Consider the following 24,082-nt stretch of genomic DNA (forward strand, 5'->3'; position numbering starts at 1 on the left):
TCTTGCACACCTATGTAGGATAATGTGATATGAAGTAAATCGAGTATTATATAGTAATCTTGATTTTACCTTATGAATTAAAAACACAGACCTTTACACAGTATTTATTATTTTATGGAACATGTACCTTCATTTGGTATAGAACAAAACAATCAAAGATTTTTGGTGCTATATTTTATGGGCTATGCTGTAAAACAAATAAAACACCATCATTGTATAAAGAAGTAAGAATTGGATAATGAAATAAATTTCTCATTTAGAAGCCCTATGTAGTTCTTAGGTAATAAATCTGACATAGAATAAATGAGGATTTACTGTTGGTTTCCAGCTTGAATATAATTTCTTAGCAGGTTTTCCTCAGGGATACAAAGGACTTCTATGATCTAAGGTAGCCAGTATGGATGATACAACCAATGTAGGATATATACATTGATAAGATCATTAGAAGTTGAATGTCTAAACAGGGAACTTGCCCAAAAATATTCAAAACTCCTAAATCAATTCATGTGAATTAATCAAATAAAGGCTCAGAATTTACATTTCTAAATCACTGAAATCACTTTCAGAAAATACTGTAATCATGTAATCATCCTTGCATGTTTCCTCCACTGAATTTCAATACTGGGAACACCAATTTTTCCACTAGAAAAATGCCAAAAGTCCCCAAGCTCTTAAACAAAGCAGCATTATGATACCACCATGCCCCTATTGTGAAGCATGGATCAGACCTTTCTATTGTTTCAGAATACTGTCAATAAATGCCATCTGAAAGCATAAAAAATAAATGATACTCATGTAAATAAGTAAAAATTAAAGGCATCTGGGAGACAGCCAATATTGATATTGTCCAATCTACATAAACTATTCCTTAAGAAGTGTAATAATAATGCATTTTAAGAAGAGGAAGCTAAGTTAGGGTGCATTTCCTCAAACACTAGTCTTTTTCAGTTTCGGAAATAATTACACCCATAATACTATGAACAGCTCTGTTCATTGAAGGGAATAAAAGCTCCAGATGAAATCTTAACAGCTTTTCCTTTTTAGCCAAATACTGATTGCAAAAGGACATATCAGGCTGTGAATGTTATTATATGTGAGATGTTTTGCAAATGGATGGAAAAAATGATGGGAATCAGATAAAGCTCTAAGAAATGATTCTGAAGCGATAAATACAATGGATAAGTATATGGCTAAACACATGACTGCCCTCCCAAAGAGCTGGTTTTTGTCTTTTTTTATCTCAAAACTGCCCCTCCCCAGACCCTCTAATTCTTGCCAGAATGCTTCCTCTAGTTATAAGTTTAGCTGCCGTGTATCTGCCTCTCATGGCTAGATTATCTGAGCTGCTTGAGTTTAGAAATGGTTTCCTCACATACCTCCTCTTTGGGAACTTTCACTGAATTATCTGCAATCTTGGCCACACACTGTGGCTCACACAAGTAATCCCAGCACTTTGGGAGGCCGAGGGGCAGATCACCTGAGTTCAGGAGTTCGAGACCAGCCTGGCCAACATGGTGAAACCCTGTCTCTACTAAAAATACTAAAATTAGCCAGGTGTGGTAGGGGTGCCTGCAATCCCAGCTACTCAGGAGGCTGAGGCAGGAGAATTGCTTGAATCTAGGAGGTAGAGGTTGCAATGAGCTGAGATCAGGCCACTGCACTCCAGCCTGGGTGACATAGTGAGACTCCATCTCAAAAATAAATAAATAAATAAACAAATAAATAAAAAAAAAGAATTAACTGCAATCTAATGAACCAGTAGGAGTTAGGCTGCCCTTCCTGAGAGGCTCTGATTTAAGAGGAAAGCACACAATGAAACCGCTGAGAAAAGACAGGAGGGTGCTGACCTAAGCCACAGCTACACTTCTTGCCCCTAATTCAAGATCCCCAAAAACGTGGAGGAGCAGGAGAAACACATCAAAAAATGAAACGGGTTTGTTCTTATATCTCTGGATCTCTGTATATTGATCTTCTTCATTTTTAATTTATTCATAATAATTTACTGCCATGGTAGAGAACAAGTAGGGACGCTCCAAGTTCCTTTGGATAGCAAAGTTAGGAAAACCTAGAAAGCATATTTTCCTTCTAAATCTTTCACCTTAGGACACCTAGAGATTTATGATATTTATCGTGTGCTGGAGAAAATAACACTTAAATAAAAGGTGATCCTTGTAGATAGGGTACCTCAGTTCAAGCAGATTCTCTGAGCAACTGTCAAGATTCACTGCTAGGAACTTTACTGATGTATCCGTTACACACCAATATCAATTTATGACCACAAACAAGGCACATTTAACACAGTGAATGGAAAGATGTGAATATTTATTTTTGAGAGCTACAGCACATTCATCTAAAGCATTGATTAAATTGTTTAAAATCTTTATCACGCTACCACCTAGGTTCAGACATGCATTTTCCCTTCAGTTTATTTATCACAGTAAATGTAGCAAAGCATATACATTTTATGCCTTATTCAAGATGTATGTCCTCATCAAAACAATTTTTCAGGTAATTTCTGTCATGTCAACTCATGATTAACTGCACTAATGAAGAGAAGTAATATCACAGAAAAATCAGTGTGGAGATGCCCAGACCAATATATTGTTGGTATTGGCATGCTTTAGCTCACTTTGCAGCAGATTACCATCATCAAAATAGTTTTTACTTAAGCTCATTTGAAAACATTTTATTTCCCCAAAACTCTTACTGTTTTAGTGGTAAAACATAAAGAAACTGGAAAAATGATTGATTAAAAGAAACTTAAATGAGATGAAAAATATGTCATGGTTAAACCAAAAGGTAGATCAGGTGTACACGAACAATTAGTTGATTTTATCTAGAAGCAAATTTGCAAGTGTAAATGTGTCTGTCCAAGTGTAAATATGTAATCGATATGTTTACGTATGTATGTATGTATTGGTATGCATATGTAGAAAGGAGTTTTGTGCTGAGAATTTACACCATTCATACTATAAAATATTAATTAACATTTTCATTGGTGATACTTTAATTTCTGCATGCTTTATGGTGCATTCTATAGAAATTGAAGTAAAAGATAACTTTAAATGGATATATTGTTAAAATAGTATAAATATCAGTATAAAAATATAATGACAATGTAACATTTTCTTCACTTTTTTTAGAAAACATGCAAACCTCTTACAAATGAAATAGGGGAAAATCAACTTATAGTGATCTCATATGGATGTCCATAATTTAGTGAAAAATATGGTAAATTAAAAACTAAAAATACTCATAAAAAGTCTTTTAAATGATTTTATGTTCAATACATCAATAAGCTTTTGAAAATAATACTTGAGAGGTGAGCCAAGATGGCCAAATAGGAACAGCTCCAGTCTACAGCTCCCAGCGTGAGCAACACAGAAGATGGGTGATTTCTGCATTTCCATCTGAGGTACCAGGTTCATTCACTAGGGAGTGTCAGACAGTGGGTGCAGGACAGTGGGTGCAGTGCACCGTGCGTGAGCCAAAGCAGGGCGAGGCGTTGCCTCACTCTGGAAGTGCAAGGGGTCAGGGAGTTCCCTTTCCTAGTCAAAGAAAGGGGTGACAGACAGCACCTGGAAAATCGGGTCACTCCCACCCCAATACTGCGCTTTTCCGATGGGCTTAAAAAACGGCGCACCAGGAGATTATATCCCGCACATGGCTCAGAGGGTCCTACACCCATGGAGTCTCGCTGATTGCTAGCACAGCAGTCGGAGATCAAACTGCAAGGCTGCAGTGAGGCAGGGGGAGGCAGCCCGCCATTGCCCAGGCTTGCTTAGGTAAAGAAAGCAGCCGGGAAGCTTGAACTGGGTGGAGCCCACCACAGCTCAAGGAGGCTTGCCTGCCTCTGTAGGCTCCACCTCTGGGGGCAGGGCATAGAAAAACTAAAAGACAGCAGTAACCTCTGCAGACTGAAATGTCCCTGTCTGACAGCTTTGAAGAGAGCAGTGGTTCTCCCAGCATGCAGCTGGAGATCTGAGAATGGGCAGACTGCCTCCTCAAGTGGGTCCCTGACCGTGGACCCCCAAGCAGCCAAACTGGGAGGCACCCCCCAGTAGGGGCAGACTGACGCCTCACATGGACGGATACTCCTCTGAGACAAAACTTCCAGAGGAACGATCAGACAGCAGCATTCGCAGTTCATGAAAATCCGCTGTTCTGCAGCCACCGCTGCTGGTACCCAGGCAAACAGGGTCTGGAGTGGACCTCTAGCAAACTCCAACAGAACTGCAGCTGAGGGTCCTGTCTGTTAGGAGGAAAACTAACAAACAGAAAGGACATCCACACTGAAAACCCATCTGTACATCACCATCATCAAAGACCAAAAGTAGATAAAACCACAAAGATGGGGAAAAAACAGAACAGAAAAACTGGAAACTCTAAAAAGCAGAGCACCTCTTCTCCTCCAAAGGAACACAGCTCCTCACCAGCAACGGAACAAAGCTGGATGGAGAATGACTTTGACGAGTTGAGAGAAGAAGGCTTCAGACGATCAAACTACTCCGAGCTACAGGAGGAAATTCAAACCAAAGCCAAAGAAGTTGAAAACTTTGAAAAAAATTTAGACGAATGTATAACTAGAATAACCAATACAGAGAAGTACTTAAAGGAGCTGATGGAGCTGAAAGCCAAGGCTCGAGAACTACCTGAAGAATGCAGAAGCCTCAGGAGCCGATGCGATCAACTGGAAGAGAGGGTATCAGTGATGGAAGATGAAATGAATGAAATAAAGCGAGAAGGGAAGTTTAGAGAAAAAAGAATAAAAAGAAATGAACAAAGCCTCCAAGAAATATGGGACTATGTGAAAAGACCAAATCTACGTCTGATGGGAGTACCTGAAAGTGATGGGGAGAATGGAACCAAGTTGGAAAACACACTGCAGGATATTATCCAGGAGAACTTCCCCAATCTAGCAAGGCAGGCCAACATTCAGATTCAGGAAATACAGAGAACGCCACAAAGATACTCCTTGAGAAGAGCAACTCCAAGTCACATAATTGTCAGGTTTGCCAAAGTCGAAATGAAGGAAAAAATGTTAAGGGCAGCCAGAGAGAAAGGTCAGGTTACCCACAAAGGGAAGCCCATCAGACTAACAGTGGATCTCTTGGCAGAAACTCTACAAGCCAGAAGAGAGTGGGGGCCAATATTCAACATTCTTAAAGAAAAGAATTTTCAACCCAGAATTTCATATCCAGCCAAACTAAGCTTCATAATTGAAGGAGAAATAAAACACTTTACACACTAGCAAATGCTGAGAGATTCTGTCACCACCAGGCCTGCCCTAAAAGAGCTCCTGAAGGAAGCACTAAACATGGAAAGGAACAACCGGTACCAGCCACTGCAAAACCATGCCAAATTGTAAAGACCATCGAGGCTAGGAAGAAACTGCATCAACTAACGAGCAAAATCACCAGCTAACATCATAATGACAGGATCAATTTCACACATAACAATATTAACTTTAAATGTCAATGGACTAAATGCTCCAATTAAAAGACACAGACTGGCAAATTGGATAAAGAGTCAAGACCCATCAGTGTGCTGTATTCAGGAAACCCATCTCACATGCAGAGACACACATAGGCTCAAAATAAAAGGATGGAGGAAGATCTACCAAGCAAATGGAAAACAAAAAAAGGCAGGGCTTGCAATCCTAGTCTCTGATAAAACAGACTTTAAACCAACAAAGATCAAAAGAGACAAAGAAAGCCATTACATAATGGTAAAGGGATCAATTCAACAAGAAGAGCTAACTATCCTAAATATATATGCATCCAATACAGGAGCACCCAGATTCATAAAGCAAGTCCCGAGTGACCTACGAAGATACTTAGACTCCCACACAATAATAATGGGAGACTTTAACACCCCACTGTCAACATTAGACAGATCAATGAGACAGAAAGTTAACAAGGATACCCAGGAATTGAACTCAGCTCTGCACCAAGAGGACCTAATAGACATCTACAGAACTCTCCACCCCAAATCAACAGAATATACATTTTTTTCAGCACCACACCACACCTATTCCAAAATTGACCACATACTGGGAAGTAAAGCTCTCCTCAGCAAATGTAAAAGATCAGAAATTATAACAAACTGTCTCTCAGACCACAGTGCAATCAAAATAGAACTCAGGAATAAGAAACTCACTCAAAACCACTCAACTACATGGAAACTGAACAACGTGCTCCTGAATGACTACCGGGTACATAATGAAATGAAGGCAGAAATAAAGATGTTCTTTGAAACCAACGAGAACAAAGACACAACATACCAGAATCTCTGGGACACATTCAAAGCAGTGTGTAGAGGGAAATTTATAGCACTAAATGTCCACAAGAGAAAGCAGGAAATATGCAAAATTGACACCCTAACATCACAATTAAAAGAACTAGAAAAGCAAAAGCAAACACATTCAAAAGCTAGCAGAAGGAAAGAAATAACTAAAATCAGAGCAGAACTGAAGGAAATAGAGACATAAAAAACCCTTCAAAAATTTAATGAATCCAGGAGCTGGTTTTTTGAAAGGATCAACAAAATCAATATACCGCTAGCAAGACTAACAAAGAAGAACAGAGAGAAGAATTAAATAGAGGCAATAAAAAATGATAAAGGGGATATCACCACTGATCCCACAGAAATACAAACTACCATCAGAGAATACCACAAACACCTCTACGCAAATAAACTAGAATATCTAGAAGAAATGGATAAATTCCTCGACACATACACTCTCCCAAGGCTAAACCAGGAAGAAGTTGACTTTCTGAATAGACCAATAACAGGCTGTGAAATTGTGGCAATATTCAATAGCTTACCAACCAAAAAGAGTCCAGGACCAGACGGATTCACAGCCGAATTCTACCAGAGGTACAAGGAGGAACTGGTACCATTCCTTCTGAAACTATTCCAATCAATAGAAAAAGGGGGAATCCTCCCTAAGTCATTTTATGAGGCCAGCATCATCCTGATACCAAAGCCGGGCAGAGACACAACCAAAAAAGAGAATTTTAGACCAATATCCTTGATGAATATTGATGCAAAAAATCCTCAATAAAATACTGGCAAACCAAATCCAGCAGCACAACAAAAAGCTTATCCACCATGATCAAGTGGGCTTCATCCCTGGGATGCAAGGCTGGTTCAATATACACGAATCAATAAATGTAATCCAGCATATAAACAGAACCAAAGACAAAAACCACATGATTATCAATAGATGCAGAAGAGGCCTTTGACAAAATTCAACAACTCTTCATGCTAAAAACTCTCAGTAAATTCGGTATCGGTGGGACATATCTCAAAATAATAAGAGCTATCTATGACAAACCCACAGCCAATATTATACTGAATGGGCAAAAACTGGAACCATTCCCTTTGAAAACTGGCACAAGACAGGGATGCCCTCTCTCACCACTCCTATTCAACGTAGTGTTGGAAGTTCTGGCCAGGGCAATTAGGCAGGACAAGGAAATAAAGGGTGTTCAATTAGGAAAAGAGGAAGTCAAATTGTCCCTGTTTGCAGATGACATGATTTTATATCTAGAAAACCCCATTGTCTCAGCCCAAAATCTCCTTAAGCTGATAAGCAACTTCAGCAAAGTCTCAGGATACAAAATCAATGTACAAAAATCACAAGCATTCTTATACACTAATAACAGGCAAACAGAGAGCCAAATCATGAGTGAACTCCCATTCACAATTGCTTCAAAGAGAATAAAATACCTAGGAATCCAACTTACAAGGGACGTGAAGGACCTCTTCAAGGAGAACTACAAACCACTGCTCAATGAAATAAAAGAGGATACAAACAAATGGAAGAACATTCCATGCTCATGGGTAGGAAGAATCAATATCGTGAAAATGGCCATACTGCCCAAGGTAATTTATAGATTCAATGCCATCCCCATCAAGCTACCATTGACTTTCTTCACAGAATTGGAAAAAACTACTTTAAAGTTCATATGGAACCAAAAAAGAGCCCGCATCGCCAAGTCAATGCTAAGCCAAAAGAACAAAGCTGGAGGCATCACGCTACCTGACTTCAAACTATACTACAAGGCTACAGTAACCAAAACAGCTTGGTACTGGTACCAAAACAGAGATATAGATCAATGGAACAGAACAGGGCCCTCAGAAATAATGCCGCATATGTACAACTATCTGATCTTTGACAAACCTGAGAAAAACAAGCAATGGGGAAAGGATTCCCTATTTAATAAATGGTGCTGGGAAAACTGGCTAGCCATATGTAGAAAGCTGAAACTGGATCTCTTCCTTACACCTTATACAAAAATTAATTCAAGATGGATTAAAGACTTAAACATTAGACCTAAAACCATAAAAACCCTAGAAGAAAACCTAGGCAATACCATTCAGGACATAGGCATGGGCAAGGACTTCATGTCTAAAACACCAAAAGCAGTGGCAACAAAAGCCAAAATTGACAAATGGGATCTAATTAAACTAAAGAGCTTCTGCACAGCAAAAGAAACTACCATCAGAGTGAACAAGCAACCTACAGAATGGGAGAAAATTTTCACAACCTACTCATCTGACAAAGGGCTAATATCCAGAATCTACAATGAACTCAAACAAATTTACAAGAAAAAAAACAAACAATCCCATCAAAAAGTGGGCAAAAGACATGAAGAGACACTTCTCAAAAGAAGACATTTATGCAGCCAAAAAACACATGAAAAAATGCTCACCATCACTGGCCATCAGAGAAATGCAAATCAAATCCACAATGAGATACCATCTCACACCAGTTAGAATGGCAATCATTAAAAAGTCAGGAAACAACAGGTGCTGGAGAGGATGTGGAGAAATAGGAACACTTTTACACTGTTGGTGGGACTGTAAAGTAGTTCAACCATTGTGGAAGTCAGTGTGGCGATTCCTCAGGGATCTAGAACTAGAAATACCATTTGACCCAGCCATCCGATTACTGGGTATATACCCAAAGGACTATAAATCATGCTGCTATAAAGACACATGCACACGTATGTTTATTGCAGCACTATTCACAATAGCAAAGACTTGGAACCAACTCAAATGTCCAACAAGGATAGACTGGATTAAGAAAATGTGGCACATATACACCATGGAATACTATGCAGCCATAAAAATGATAAGTTCATGTCCTTTATAGGGACATGGATGAAATCGGAAATCATCATTCTCAGTAAACTATCGCAAGAACAAAAAACCAAACACCACATATTCTCATTCATAGGTGGGAATTGAACAATGAGAACACATGGACACAGGAAGGGGAACATCACACTCTGGGGACTGTTGTGGGGTGGCGGAGTGGGGAGGGATAGCTTTAGGAGATATACCTAATGCTAAATGACGAGTTAATGGGTGCAGCACACCAGCATGGCACATGTATACATATGTAACTAACCTGCACATTGTGCACATGTACCCTAAAACTTAAAGTATAATAATAATAAAATTTAAAAAAAGAAAGAAAATGTAGGACTTGAACACAATGGAGTACTATTCAGCCATAAAAAGAATGAGATCCTGTCATTTGCAACTTGGATGGAACTGGAGGTCATTATGTTAAGTAAAATAAACCAGGCACAGAAAAAAAAAAAGAAAAAACAAACAAAAAAGAAAATAATAATTGAAGGAAGAGTCTGTCACCAAAAAAAGCAAGAAACATACTAGAAATGAATACATCTCATGTCTTTTCTATCTAGATGACGGACACTATTTAGATGGAAATAGGATTATTTTGCTCACTCCTCAGTGTGGTCTACAACTAGGTTGGTCAATTTGACTCAAAGCCAAAAACAAATACACATATCTCAATCTAATTTTTGTTCGATTTTTATTTTTTGATACAAAACTTTCTTACATGTTTATCAACTATATATGTTCAAGAAATCAAAACTTGAGATCGGATAGTCTAAAAAATACTGTTTTAACATATGGAAATAAAGCTTTGTTCATGTAAATGTGCATTTTTAAAGCATAAACTTCAAAATATCATTGGGATGCCATTATTTCTTGTTAGTGTTATCATATGAGTGGTAATACTGCATAGCAGTTAGGAAACAGGTTTGGGGGTTCAGACTGACTGAATCTAAATCTCCACTCTGCCACACTGTGGGAATATAACCTGAGCAGGAGCTTAACTAACTGCTTTCAATATCTTAACTTCTTCATCTGCCTTGCAGGGTTATAACAACTAAATTAAGTAATATATATCAAACACTTGGAGTAGTGACTCAAAATAGGACATTCTTCATAAACATTAGCTATTATCATGTCACAAGCTTATCCCTGCCTGATAAACATAATATTTTTAAGTTAGTAGGTTAAAAACCTCTCTTAATATTAAAGCAAATCAATCTTGTATCATTAATTGTTTGGAAGACTCTCAAATAGCATTCTTTTTTTATGAGAGATAAATTGCAATTCAACACATTGTCATGCACACATAAAGGAAAATAAAAGCATCTTTATTATAACTGGATGCACCAAGTATGACAAATTCCATAGCTAACACCCGTTTTACAAGGTTTGTGATTCTATCATAAAAATTCATTTCCCAGGAAAGCCAGTAAATTACATCTCTGTCTGTATGTCATTATTTTTTTATTGCCTGTGTTTTAGAGCATTGGCTTGACTTATTAGTAACAAATTCAAAATTAACTCTTTTAGAATTTTAAAATGCTGATCTCACAAACAAACACTGGATAATAGTGAAATCAAATGAAATATATCAGAAAAAAGTCGTTTTAAGAAGATATTAGATTTGAATGACTGTTTCAGACTCCATGTTAATACCAGTGTTGATGATGGTCTATGTCTAGGTCCACACAGGTGGTTTCTCACTCATAGAGCTTGGTTGTTGTAGCAGTCACCCCAAATATTAAGTAAAAATCTGGTAACATAGCAAAATACTCTGAGCTCCTTTAAATAACATATTGTGTCTTCATCATCTAATCACTTACTAAACACTCTTACAAAAACTTCTATTTTTAAGTCTGACTACTTCACAAAGTAATATCTTTTGCACGGTTACTATATACTCTATGTAAAGCAGAAAATTTTTTTTCTACTTTGCAGAGACTACAGAAAGTTACAAAAAGAAACTTTAAAAGTAAGATACTTTTTAAATGTGAACTTTAGTAAACAAATCTCTTTAGTCATTTATGTAACTATGATTGCTTGGGGCTTGATGTGTCCATTCTCATTGCACATGTAGAAGTATTTTCATTTTCATCCCTATTTCCTGTTTTCCTTTTAAAAGTAAGTTAATCAGAATTGCAAACTGTTTGAAAGGAGGTGGGGAAGCCCTAATTTTGTATAACACGTTTCCTTTTGGGGCTTGTTAAGACCCCAGCTGAGTCTAATTACTAATTTACTAGTCTTAAAGGAAACCTTTTATTAATTGGAAAAGAGGCAAAAAAAAAAGCCATGTGTTTTAAAAGTTTGTACAAATAAATCTATTGCCCAGTGAATGTACTTGAAAACTGGATGAAGTGACTTGTATCTACTGATAAAAATAAACCTGCTAAGGTTCAGAAGCCCAAATCAGTCATCTAAAACATGTATCTAAAAATAAAAGACATCCTGACATAATCATGATAACTAATTAGCTTACTTCTAAAAATATTATGCTGAAATGTAAGTAATTATTGCACAAATTTTTCCATTCATGTAAGCTCTTCTATTTAGTATTTTCAAGCCTAACCAGACAATAAATATCATTTCTAAAAGTACAATGATTATGAACATGTAAAGGTTTTTATTTTAAAATAGTTAGATTCTTACCCTGATCGAAGGGTTTTCCTGGACTCCAAGTGCGGAAATAATCATCCTAAGGGGGAAAATAATGTGAATTGAGTGTATATGAGTAATTAAAATGCAACTGTTCATATAAAATCTAAAATTAAATATGAAACACAGAAGCTGTATACAAACCTCTACTTCCTGCAATGGCAAGCAGCAAATTATAAAATAAATAAATAAAAATAAAAAAGAAACAAGAGAAAAAGAATAGTTATCAAAAAGGAACACACTGTTTTCAAGTTACAGAAATGTCTTTCAATAAACCTGTTCATTTTCATTGCAAGTCAATGGTTACTATAACAATTTAACTATTTTTGGTTGCCACTTCTCCTAAATATTACAATGCAATATTTTCAATTACAATTCAGTGCATAATATAACATGCAGATAATTACCTAAAGCTAATAAGCTATAAAGTGTCTTACCAGTTTCCAATTATACAACTTCATTGTCCCCTAGTACAACAGTAAGTGGAACTATTAATTTAGCAGGGAAAATACCAAGTGATTCTGCAGTGGCCCATGGAGTGTAAATATGCTTTATGCAAATCATTCTCTTGCTAATCGAATATCTAAGAAGTTCATCAAAATGCAATCTAGAGGTTGAAAAGAATGCACACCTAATTAAGTCCTGCCTAAAGTTTAATTCTTTAATATGGAAAAGAATCAATGCAATATATTTGCAATATACTTAGTAAATATGACAGTACAGCACAAATGTAGGGCAATGTATACTGAAAAGAATTTTTAAAAGTAGGGCCAAATAGACTATGTCTATTTATTTACTGTTTTTACCACTCTAAAAGCCTTATAAAATTCCTCATTAATATCATATTTTATTATAAATTAAAAAGATATCACTGTTGAAATTAACATACTGTTGTCACTATGGTAATCTGCCGAAAGAGAGTAGCACATCATGGTGAAGCCGTAACATTTCCAAGCTCTAAACTGTTAGACCCACTCAAGTCAGTTAATTGGAAAGCTACAGAAGCTACAGAATTCAAAATGGGTCAGCAGAGATTCTTTCTCTTTGTATCAATGTAAGGGGTATAAATGTGGTTTTGCTACATGAATATCACATAGTGGTGAAGTCTCCGCTTGTAGTGTAACCATCGCCTGAATAGTGTACATTGTTCCCATTAAGTAATTTCTCAGCTTTCACCCCTCACACCATCCCACCCTTCCAAGTATCTCGTGTATTATTTCATACTCTATGTCAATGTGTACACATTATTTAGCTCCTACTTACAAGTGAGAACATGAGGTATTTGACTTTCTCTTTCTGAGTTGTTTCACTTAAAATAATGGCCTTCAGTTCCACCCACATTGAGGCAAAAGACATAATTTCATTCCCTTTTATGGCTGAATAGTATTTCATTTTCTTTATCCAATCAACTGCTGATGGGCAGTTAGATTAAATCTAATATATTTACGGTTCTGAATAGTGCTGTGATAAACATATGAGTGCAATTATCATTTTTATATAATGACTTATCTTCCTTTTTTGAATCTTCTTTCTAGCCTCTTTTTTAGTGTCTCCACTGTATAAGGAAGAAAATGTAACACTGACTTCAATCATAGAAATAAATGCAATCCTTTAATTTATTTATGAAAATTTTAAACTGTTTCAGAAGTTTTTTTAATGTGACTAACAATTAATCACTACCTTCTGTAATTGCACCCCACCAACTTCAAATTTTTTAAAAAATGAAACAAAAAGAAAAAAATGACATCACTGTAGTTGATATATTTATGTCCAGATAGGGTTATATTAAGAGGAGGGCAAATTATAGCAATCTATACACATAGATTTTCCACTAAATTGTCTAGGATTAGATTAAGAAAGGATAATGCTACTGGATAATTAAATAAACACTGATTAAGTATTGTCTTTAAAATATTTTTAAATACAATTATAGCATGATACAATTCTTGGAAAATTAGACTTTCAAATTAAATTACTCCACTAAATGTCTCAAAACTTGAGCTGAGCAACGTAACATACTCATTTAATATCTTTTATTTTTAAAAATGTATCTTACTATTTGAGGATGATGACTATGATTCATTCCAAGCATGGGGAGGAATTGGGCAGCTACAGTTTTAGCCCTCTCCTGAAGCAGAACAGAAAGCTAGACATGCACACGTGAGTGATGGATTTGGAGACGGGCAAACCAGAATTTTAAGTCTGGCTCTACCACTTATTAGCTGCATCACTTTAGAAAAGATGATGGCCTAGACTATCCTCAGATTCCTGTGATGAAAGTTGGAAAAATAATATCTACCTATTTGAGGGGGAGATATTGCGATTAGTTATCAAATGTGTAAAATGCCAGCACAGTATCTGGAATAAAGGAGGTGCTAAATCTTAATAGCTACTCATAAGGGTCAAGTTTATGTCTGTCAGTGTCTTTGGACAACACCATGGACAAGCTGTCATTACTGCTCACCAAATCCTTTGTTTTTCTGATTTCTTACAAACAGCCATAAACAACTCCTCCTCCTATTTTCAAATCCAATGCCCTCTCCAAAAAAAAAAAAAAAAAAAGTCAAACGCAGCAGATTTTTAAATACCTACATTTATTGCTATAGTAAATGCAAGAAGAAAAAACGTTTTTGCTGTCATCTCAGACTGTACTGACATGGTACAGCTACCAGTGGCAACATCTAAAATGATGTGGCTAAGTTTTATTGTAATAGTGACTCTATTCATGTAAACATCACAGAGCCCAAGAAGGTGGAAAACGTGTAGAACTGACATTGTTAGCACTGAAGTCAGATGATGTCAAAGAAGCATGTTTCACACAGCTCATAGTGTTTGCAACACTGAACACCTGCATAGATGAGCAGGAATTAGGGGAATGTATATTTAAAAAGAATATAATTTTAAAATCTAACCTCAACCACATTTAATGATCTTCCTTCAGAATAATATGGTCAAGCTTGGTTCGTTTGGGACCACAGCTATATAAAAACCTATAATCACAATTGTAAAACATGAACTTGGTTTTCCTGGTTATGTCAAGGGCAATCTCGAAGCCTGGCCACTGTGGGGATCAGACATATATATGATGGAAATGCAAAGTAGTCCCACTACTAAGCCATTTTTAGACATATTCTTTGTGTTCTCACATCACTAGACTTGTTTTCTTTAAATTAAAACAAACAAACAAAAAAAACAAAAAAATAGTTTCACCTCATTAAATCTTAGGAATTTTGCCAGGATGAGAAATAAAAGTATTTTCACATAAGTGTTCATTCAGGCGCAATTTCTTTTGTTTCAAAACATTTGTGTGAATATTGGTTGTTCTCAGGCTTCAATTTATATCCAAAATAAGCCAACCAGGGATTTAGAAAACAACTATAAGAGTTGCCCTCAATTGGAGAAATTCTGGGTTTAAACGACTGAAATCAATCCTGAATGTTTCAAGAGGCAAAGTTGGATTATTGTCACATATGTTCAAAAACTTACGGAGTGAGTTACAGACACCATTAGAATTTAATATTAAACCACTGCCTACTTCTTGTACTTACAGAAATAATAACTGTAAGTTTTCCACAAAATAAAGTCTACATAAAAATTGGGTTTATGTGTTTTATTGTTTAAACTGTCTTTTTCTTTGTGGTTTTAATGTTGCATCTTTTTCACTAATTTTAAATAAAATATATGTGCACTTTATTGAGCACACCTATGTATTGTAGAGCATAGTTTCTCAGCCTTGGCATTATTGATATTTTGAGCCAGATAATTATTTGTTGTGTTAGGGGTAGGGAGACTATTGTGTGCACTGCTCGCTATTTAGTACCATCCTCTGCTTCTACTCATGAGATACCGGTGGGGATACTACTACAAGGTGTGACAAAAGGGAAGTGTAACAAGTTATTGCCAAGTATCCTCTGGAAGAAAAATTCACTCATTTGAAGACAGCTGATGTAGAGTTGTTGGTAAATAAAGACAAATGAATCAAAATATCTTACAACAAAGTACTGCTACTAGTAACAGATTTTCTCCACAAATATAATATTGAAAGTATATTAAACATTCAATTTTAAATGCAGATTTTTGTGTAATATTTTATTAAGAACACTTTACAACTGTATGGGTTTTTTTCACCAAAATATTTAATGGCTATATAATACTCTTTGGTATCGACTTACTGTCATTTATATAACTATGCTGTCATATGTCCATGCTCTATGCCTTTATATTATTTATCATATTTAGCTATAATAAATAACATACAAATATATCTGACTACATTTCTATTTTCTTACAAATACAGAATATAAGTTCAGAAAGGTGATCAGTGTAAATAAACACCACACCCAGTATAGAGAAGCTGGTTTCCTGTTCCAATAACTGGTTACAACTAGGCTTTGTACAGGTGAAGTGGGTCGGAAGGATAAGCTTACATGGAAAGGTCAACTGTTTGGTTCATTTGTGTCCACACAGCTACATCTGTACTGATAAACTCTCCCATTGTCTGAAGGAATAATTTGGATTGGCACAGAACTAGGTCAGAGATTGCTTAAGCATCCTCACAGAGTTTGATACAGAATCAGTTGGGAATAGGAGATCTTGATGCCCAAAAGCTCCATAAATGCCTACAGATGAACATAAAAAGAGTAATACTCAGGCATTATGTTAGCCATTATTAAGCCATTTAAGTCATCCCAGCGGCTATGAAGAGCTGTTTCGGCAATAAAATCTTACTAAAATCTATGTTTAAAAAAAAGTTTACAAAGCACCACACTTTTAAATACTACTAAACAGAGACACTATTGAAGTCTACTGAACGCAATTTTGTTGTATATTTTCACAACTATTTTGCTATTTATGTTAACTGCTATAAAAAGATCACATCATTATAAAGTGAGACAGAGGATAATGCTTTTGAAGACACACTTCAAATACGAAATGAATGTCAAAGTGATGATTATCAATGGTAACTATTTTTGTTACACTATGCCCATATTCTAAGCAAATATGACTGTCCAGTTCTGGGTGGGGTATAGAATATTCTGGTCAATCTATATGAAAAGAGTTTAGCTAATAATATTCCTATAGCATTTCACTTTCTTACCTGAAGTCTGATGTCAAACTATCTAGGATTTCATATAAGACCTCTGTATAGAGTCATCCAATTGAAATACATAAAAACCAACATTAGATTCAGCTATGGTACTGCCAACTATATTTACTGACACTTTATTATTAAAATGAACATCTTAGCAATATTCTCCCTTAAAGTAATAGCATCAATGCTATACTACACCCAAAAAGGAGACAGGCTTTTACAATAGTACTGTCTTACTTTTTTCTTTTTAATTCACAGGGTCCCAATTGATGTTACATTGTTTACTGTAAGGCATTCAGAATTACATTTTATTATGTTAATACTTATTAATTGTATTTCATTAATGTATCACTGTTTAAAATGTTTAAAATGTCATTTTTCTTCTTGTCCCCAAAATGAATACCTCACTGTTTAATGAGTGATCTCGTTCACATAACAATTGGCTCCAATTTCAATTAAGTTAGGATGAAAAAATAAAAATTTAATAAAATGCTAAAAAGAATAATTATGAAGATCTAAGGATGAATTTGTCCTGGAACAAATATTCAAATTTTAGCTTAACCGTTTCAATTAATATATTAGAATGAAAAATAAATATCAAAGAAACCAAACAGTAAGGAATAACAGAACATCAGGGAAAAGACCAAGCTTTTAGAAGAAGAAAAGTCTAAACTTGAACCCTATAGCTACCATTTACTCTGATATTTCAACTCTGACTTCCAATTTTATTTTCTGAAAATTGAGACTAATACTAATGTTGTTAAGCTTTGTAAATATTAAATTAATGTATACAAACTATTAATATAGCTCCAGTTCACAATATGCATTTTAAAATGGCACTAATTATTTTTATAGCCAGGAAAACATTCTAGTAATTGTCATCAATCATTATGATGCTACAAATGAATATATTTATTAAATTATATCATGTAAAAACAAAAATTTTGAATAAAATATATGGTATATTTTAGGAAGATTATAATATTTGGAATAGGTGGTTAGAAAGCAGATTTTTGATCATTCCATTGTGACCCCTGACCCTTGACTTCTGATGCCAAATGCATATAAATTATGACCTTATTAATCTTCCAGTGTCATATCAGACTTATGATTTTATTTTTTTCAACTGTTCCAGTAAATATTTATTGTGCTCCAGTAGATTCTAAGGAAAAAGAAAATTGAGTGGTACACAGCTTGTGACTTCAAGGAGCTCGGAATCTAATGTGAAAGCCAGATGCATTCAGAATGGACTAAGTATGTAAAGAGAAACCTATTCAAAGCATGATGGGAGCAAGAAGAGAAAACAAATAAATCTGAAATGTTGCTAGTGAGAAGTCTTCATGGTGAACCTAACTTATAAACATGTTGATATAGGACATAGGAACCCAAAAATTTCATTTCCCAAGGTATCTGAAGTATCACCTAGTTCTTCCTAGAGATAAAGAATCCAAAGCTTCTGTTGTATAGAAATAGATGATCTCCAAAGATGGCCTTTATCAATGGCTTTCCTCACTGCATATTCATCCTGCTACTTACTCATAACAAAAGATGAATTTTCATCCTCCTCCCTTTGAATAGCATATGGTTTTATGGCTTGCGTGACTAATAATATGTGGCAGAATGGCATTCAGGACATTCTCGTGCTAGTTCATGAGAAACCTTTCATCCAACCACCATAAGAGAAACCCAAGCCACATAGAGAAGCCATTTGTCTATATCCCCAGCAGGGCTACCAGATGACATCCAAAATCAATTGCCAACCATGTGAGAGAACCATTTTGAACTTTTAACTGACTCAAAACTCAGCATCCATTTTACTGCCATCACTTTAGAGACTCAAAGCGAGAAGCAGCCAGCTAGGAAAGTCAGAACATGATATCATAAGATAAAAATAATAAACTGTGGTTTTAAGCCACTACATTTTGGGCTGGTTCATAGTGGGCGGGTTTGTTGCAGAACAATGACTAGCTGGAAGGTATCCAGGCCATACAATTAGTCAATGGTTAAGATGAAAAAAATATACAAGATCTTGAGTCAGGTCAAGCATGTCTTTCATAACAGTGCATCTTTGGATACACAGATACAGAACCTCCAAACAATCCCTTGTTCACAGGATTTTGCTGTAATTAATCACGCAAATCCTTCCAATGTCATTCCCCTACTGAGTACCTGATGCTAAATGTTGGCTTTGGCCGTAGAAAATGGTTATGTAACCCTGTAGAAGAATCTTAGAGAAAATCCTGAGGAATCATGTAGCAACTTGGCTCTGCATATGAATGCTAATCTGTATTCCATCCATATTTCTCTGAGTTTTTCCTTCTTACCCACTGGCTTCTTTTCCCTTCTGGATTTTTCATTCATCCCCTACTACCCATCAGTTATTCTGAATCCAAACTTACTTTCCTGACTAACTCCGCAATCTTGACCCACTGGTTTCTATTAAGTCTCGCTTGAAAGCAACAACCATCACTGTTGAATTATTTTTTCCACAAGCCAGTAAGTGGAAAAATAGGTCCTAGTCTCAAATTCCACCCAAATAGAACATAATTACAAACACAACAAAAATTACAGAAAGTATTTCGGGCCCCTAGTCTTCTCCAGGAAAGAAAAGATTGGGTCAGAAGTCCCACACTGAAAGATCCTACTTTTTCCCAAGGAGTAGGTCAACCAGCCAAATATTTATAGTTGTGGGAAGATTTTTAACCTTTCTACAACCATTTTATTTTCATTCAAATCTCCATAATCAAAGCAAAGTTTAATATGCTATTGTTCCACTTATTGACAAATACTATGTTAATCTTTGTATATCTATACAGAAATATAAATAATATAATGATTTTGTAACTCTATGCTAAGGAGTTGGGAGGGAAATTTTCTATGATTTCTGTAGTATGTGATTATAATCTCCCAAACCCTCTAAAACCAAACTTTAGAATTTTCCTATTATAATTAACTTTTATTGCTTCCTGTATTTTGATAGCTTGGATAAATCATAAGGTATTGCTAGTTCTAAAGCTAAAAAATAGCAATGGCAATCTGTTTTATTCTGAAATAGGTTATATATTATGGCATATATATGATCTCATTTACACATCTCATCTTATTATGGGAAGAATGGCTAGCATAACAGTTAAGCCAATAAATTTCACAAAAGAGGAAACTTTCCTGTGTAGAAATACTTAATACATGATTTGATCACAAAATAGATTAGGTAAAGCTTTGTCTGGGTATAAAGGAATTATCTATATGAGACAAACTATCTGCTTCAAGCCCCCAAGTGTCACATTTATTACCCAGGTAGCACTCATTTTCCATGTTGTGTCCTAGAATCCTGAAATAATTCATTTATAACACTTTGGTGAGCCTTTTATTTTTTACAGAGCATTTTATGCCCCCTGACTTACCACAGATTAAAAACATAAATAAAATAAATAGTGTCAAAAGGACAGTGCCATTGGGACAATTCCTCATTTGTCTCTGAAAGTCTCTGAAAATTGAGGTTAGAATCCCTCTGAATATATAGAGAATGTGTACTGGTTAGTTTTAAATTGATATGCAAAACTTATAATTCATTTATGTCAGAGAAAGACACAAAGAAATACTTTGCCTCAATAAATAAATTAAGAACTTTTTGTATGTTTGTTTTATTATACTTTAAGTTCTAAGGTACATGTGCACAACGTACAGGTTTGTTACATAGGTATACATGTGCCAAGTTGGTTTGCTGCACCCATCAACTCGTCATCTACATTAGGTGTTTCTCCTAATGCTATCCCTCCCCTAGCCCCCGACCCCCTGACAGGCCCCGGTGTGTGATGTTCCCCATCCTGTGTTCATGTGTTCTCATTGTTCAATTCCCACCTATGACTGAGAACATGCGGTGCTTGGTTTTCTGTCCTTCTGAGAGTTTGCTGAGAATGATGGTTTCCAATTTCATCCATGTCCCTATAAAGGACATGAACTCATCTTGTTTTATGGCTGCATAGTATTCCATGGTGTATATGTGCCACATTTTCTTAATCCAGTCTATTACTGATGGACATTTGGCTTGGTCCCAAGTCTTTGATATTGTGAATAGTGCTGCAATAAACATACGTGTGCATGTGTCTTTATAGTAGCATGATTTATAATCCTTTGGGTATATACCCAGTAATAGGATTGCTGGGTCAAATGGTATTTCTAGTTCTAGATCCCTGAGGAATAGCCACACTGTCTTCCACAATGGTTGAACTAATTTACACTCCCACCAACAGTGTAAAGGGGTTCCTATTTCTCCACATCCTCTCCAGCATCTGTTGTTTCCTGACATTTTAATGATCGCCATTCTAACTGGTGTGAGATGGCATCTCATTGTGGTAAGAACTTTTAAATATTAAGAATCTTCATTGTAACTATAAAGACATTAACACATGTAAAAACATTTAATAAAAATAGTAGCTTGAATGTATTACTCACTCACCCTGTACCAGGAACTGTTCTGAACACTTTACTCTCAATATCTGCAAGAGGTAAGTGATTCTATCACTCCCATTGTACAGATGGGAAAGTGAAGCAAAGAGAGATTACACGATCTGCTAAAGTTTACACAACTATTTAGAAGTACTCTTGAAATTAGAACCCCAGAAGTATAGCCCCAAAACCTTCATTTGAAACCATTCCAGCATACCACAGGTCAGCAGCCATGATGGCCTACGGGCCAGGCCCACAAGTTGTTTTTGTAAATAAAGTTTTATTAGCCACACCCCTTTTTTTACATGTTATAACTGCTTTAGTGCTTACCACAGCAGAGTTCAGTAGTTATGACTGAGGCCATAAGGCCCGAAAAGCTTAAAATATTCAGTATCTGGTCTTTTACTACACTATCTTATACCATCCTATACTTCACCCACAAAAGAAGGCTTAAAAAAATGAGAAAGCAATATTTAATGGAATACTTCTCTATTTCCATATAGGAAACAATAAATCTTTTGTTGAGATGGAGAAGACATTTATTGTTCTTAAAGAACATTAATTTTAAGAACGTTAATAGAATTTGCATAATTCTATTCTCAATTCTTAATGTCTCTAAATTTTCTAAGTACTTTTATTTTTCTTTTCTGACCATCAGTATCTCATCTAGCTTTGGATACAATCTACAGATGAATTTATCATATTTTTAGAAAAAGAAATCACGATATGTATTCTGAAGCCAAGGAAAATAAGATTATGAAAAGCTTTATGATGTACTATATAGAAAAAATTTTAGACACAGGTTGCAAATATCTATTCCACATTTTCATGATCCTCAATTTAAAATGAAAATCAAAGGCTAAATTAAGGTCAAGTGCCTCTAAGTACTAAAAATGTGCTTCTAATCCTAGAATGCTTCTTAGATTAGTAAATCAAAACTTTAGATATTGTTTACTGCTTAAGCAAAATAACAATACCAATATTTCCATATTTATTTTGCATTCTTTGTAAAAATTTATGTTTCCATATGTGCAATAAATATTAATACATTTGTATCATATTAATTATGTAAAAATATTTATAGTATTTCCATAATTTTACATTTGATATTTATAACATTATCTTAGTGTTCATAATTCATAATTTTAAATCATCTATAATGCTAAATATTGAATATAGTTTACAAGACTGTTTAATTATATCATCAAATATAAATACATATATTTATATAACATAAAAATGTTAAATGCATGTCCGTCTGATTAAATATTTTCATATAGAGTCAACAAAAATACAGTGCTGTTCAAAATTTCAACTAAATACTGTATAAAATAAATAACGGTCATCATAAATGAAAGTAAAATAATAGTTATCTTTTTAAGAAAGTACTATCCTGAAAAATGGTGCATTCATTGTTTCATTATTGAGTCAAGAATGTATTTCTGTGCTTTTTTTCCCCTCTAGTAGCAAAAATAAGCTCTTTCATATTGTATACTGGTTAGGTATTAGGGAGGACGTATTTATAACTGAACTTTAATTATTTCCCTTTGAGTCCTTTATTGTGATTAATACCTTTGAATACCTTTTTTGAACATATCTGTTTTTAGACACAAACTGAAAGCTGTTTTGTTCCCACTGAGTTTTGATTTTTGTTTTTAAGATGCTATTTTTAATTTATTTCATTGTTGTTATTTGGTTTCTACATGTATAAATTGAGAATCTGATGCATAGTTGCTATTACCTGTAGTAACAGTGTTACATTCATAGTTCATGGCTTCTAAAATCTTTGAACTAAAATATGATTCATTCTTATCTAAAAGCTTTGCTTTGTGACTATTATATCCTTTATTATCTCTTTAAAATTATATAAACAGAAGACTTTCAAAACACCCTTTGCACTATTCAAAAATTTAGTATAATGTGTATATCTTGGAGTTTGTCCCAATATTTAGTTTTAGATTTCACTTTTTTCAAAACACTAAAATAATACTGCCAAATAATCAACACACTTTCTAAAAAAAAAAAAAATAGCAAGTTTACCTGAAAGCTAAAACAGAATTATAATAATCAGTAAAGGGTTATGTGGAAGATAGTAGCTAACAACAGTTCCCCAGGAATCCACTTGAGTTTGCAGTGGCAGTACGTGACTCACCCCCTTTTTCAGTAAAGATTTATCACTTGTGTATAGCTACAAAATAAATTATGCCAAAATTTAGCAGCTTAGAACAACAGACATTTATCTTACACTTTCTGAGTATCAGAAATCTGGGCATGGTTTAGTTGAACGCTGCTGCCTGCAACTCTTCCACGTGGCTGAAACTAAGGTGTCGACCAAGGCTGCCTGCTCTTCTGAAGTCTTGACGAATACTTCACGTATTTGGGGGCAGGATTTGTCTCTTGCTAAGTTTTGAACTGAGGGCTTCAGTTTCTCGCTGGCTCAGTTCAAGTTCCTTGCCACATGTGCCTCTCCACAGGGCAACTCACATCATGGCTTCCCTTACTGTGGGAACTCCAAGAGAGCGTGAGAGGATGGGTAATATAGAATGTTCTTTTTAAAGCTGATTTCAAAATGACATCCTATCGCTATAGCATTGTTTTTGGAGAAGTGAGTCACTAGCCCAAATTTGAGCACAAAAGCATGAATACCAGAATGTAGGGATCATGGCAGCCATTTTAGAGGTTCTCTTCCAGAGAGGGAGGGCAAGGAGTTGCTGGAAAATCTCTGGAAAC

The 24,082-nt window shown here is 35.3% G+C and overlaps 1 protein-coding gene across 3 annotated transcripts in view; it reads right to left on the minus strand.

Moving 5' to 3' along the window:
* The window catches only part of SPOCK3 (SPARC (osteonectin), cwcv and kazal like domains proteoglycan 3), a 496,607-nt gene that overhangs the window by 316,973 nt on the left and 155,552 nt on the right, over positions 1-24,082 (minus strand). For 2 of the 3 annotated variants that reach the window (XM_055384117.2, XM_019025723.3), the window contains exon 3: positions 11,806-11,851. The exons of the other annotated variant lie outside the window; for it this stretch is intronic. In XM_055384117.2, the coding sequence (XP_055240092.2) occupies positions 11,806-11,851 (46 nt within the window). The remainder of the gene's footprint in view (positions 1-11,805; positions 11,852-24,082) is intronic. 3 annotated transcript variants of the gene reach the window in all.

This window comes from Gorilla gorilla, chromosome 3, assembly GCF_029281585.2.
Source record: "Gorilla gorilla gorilla isolate KB3781 chromosome 3, NHGRI_mGorGor1-v2.1_pri, whole genome shotgun sequence".
Taxonomy (NCBI): domain Eukaryota; kingdom Metazoa; phylum Chordata; class Mammalia; order Primates; family Hominidae; genus Gorilla; species Gorilla gorilla.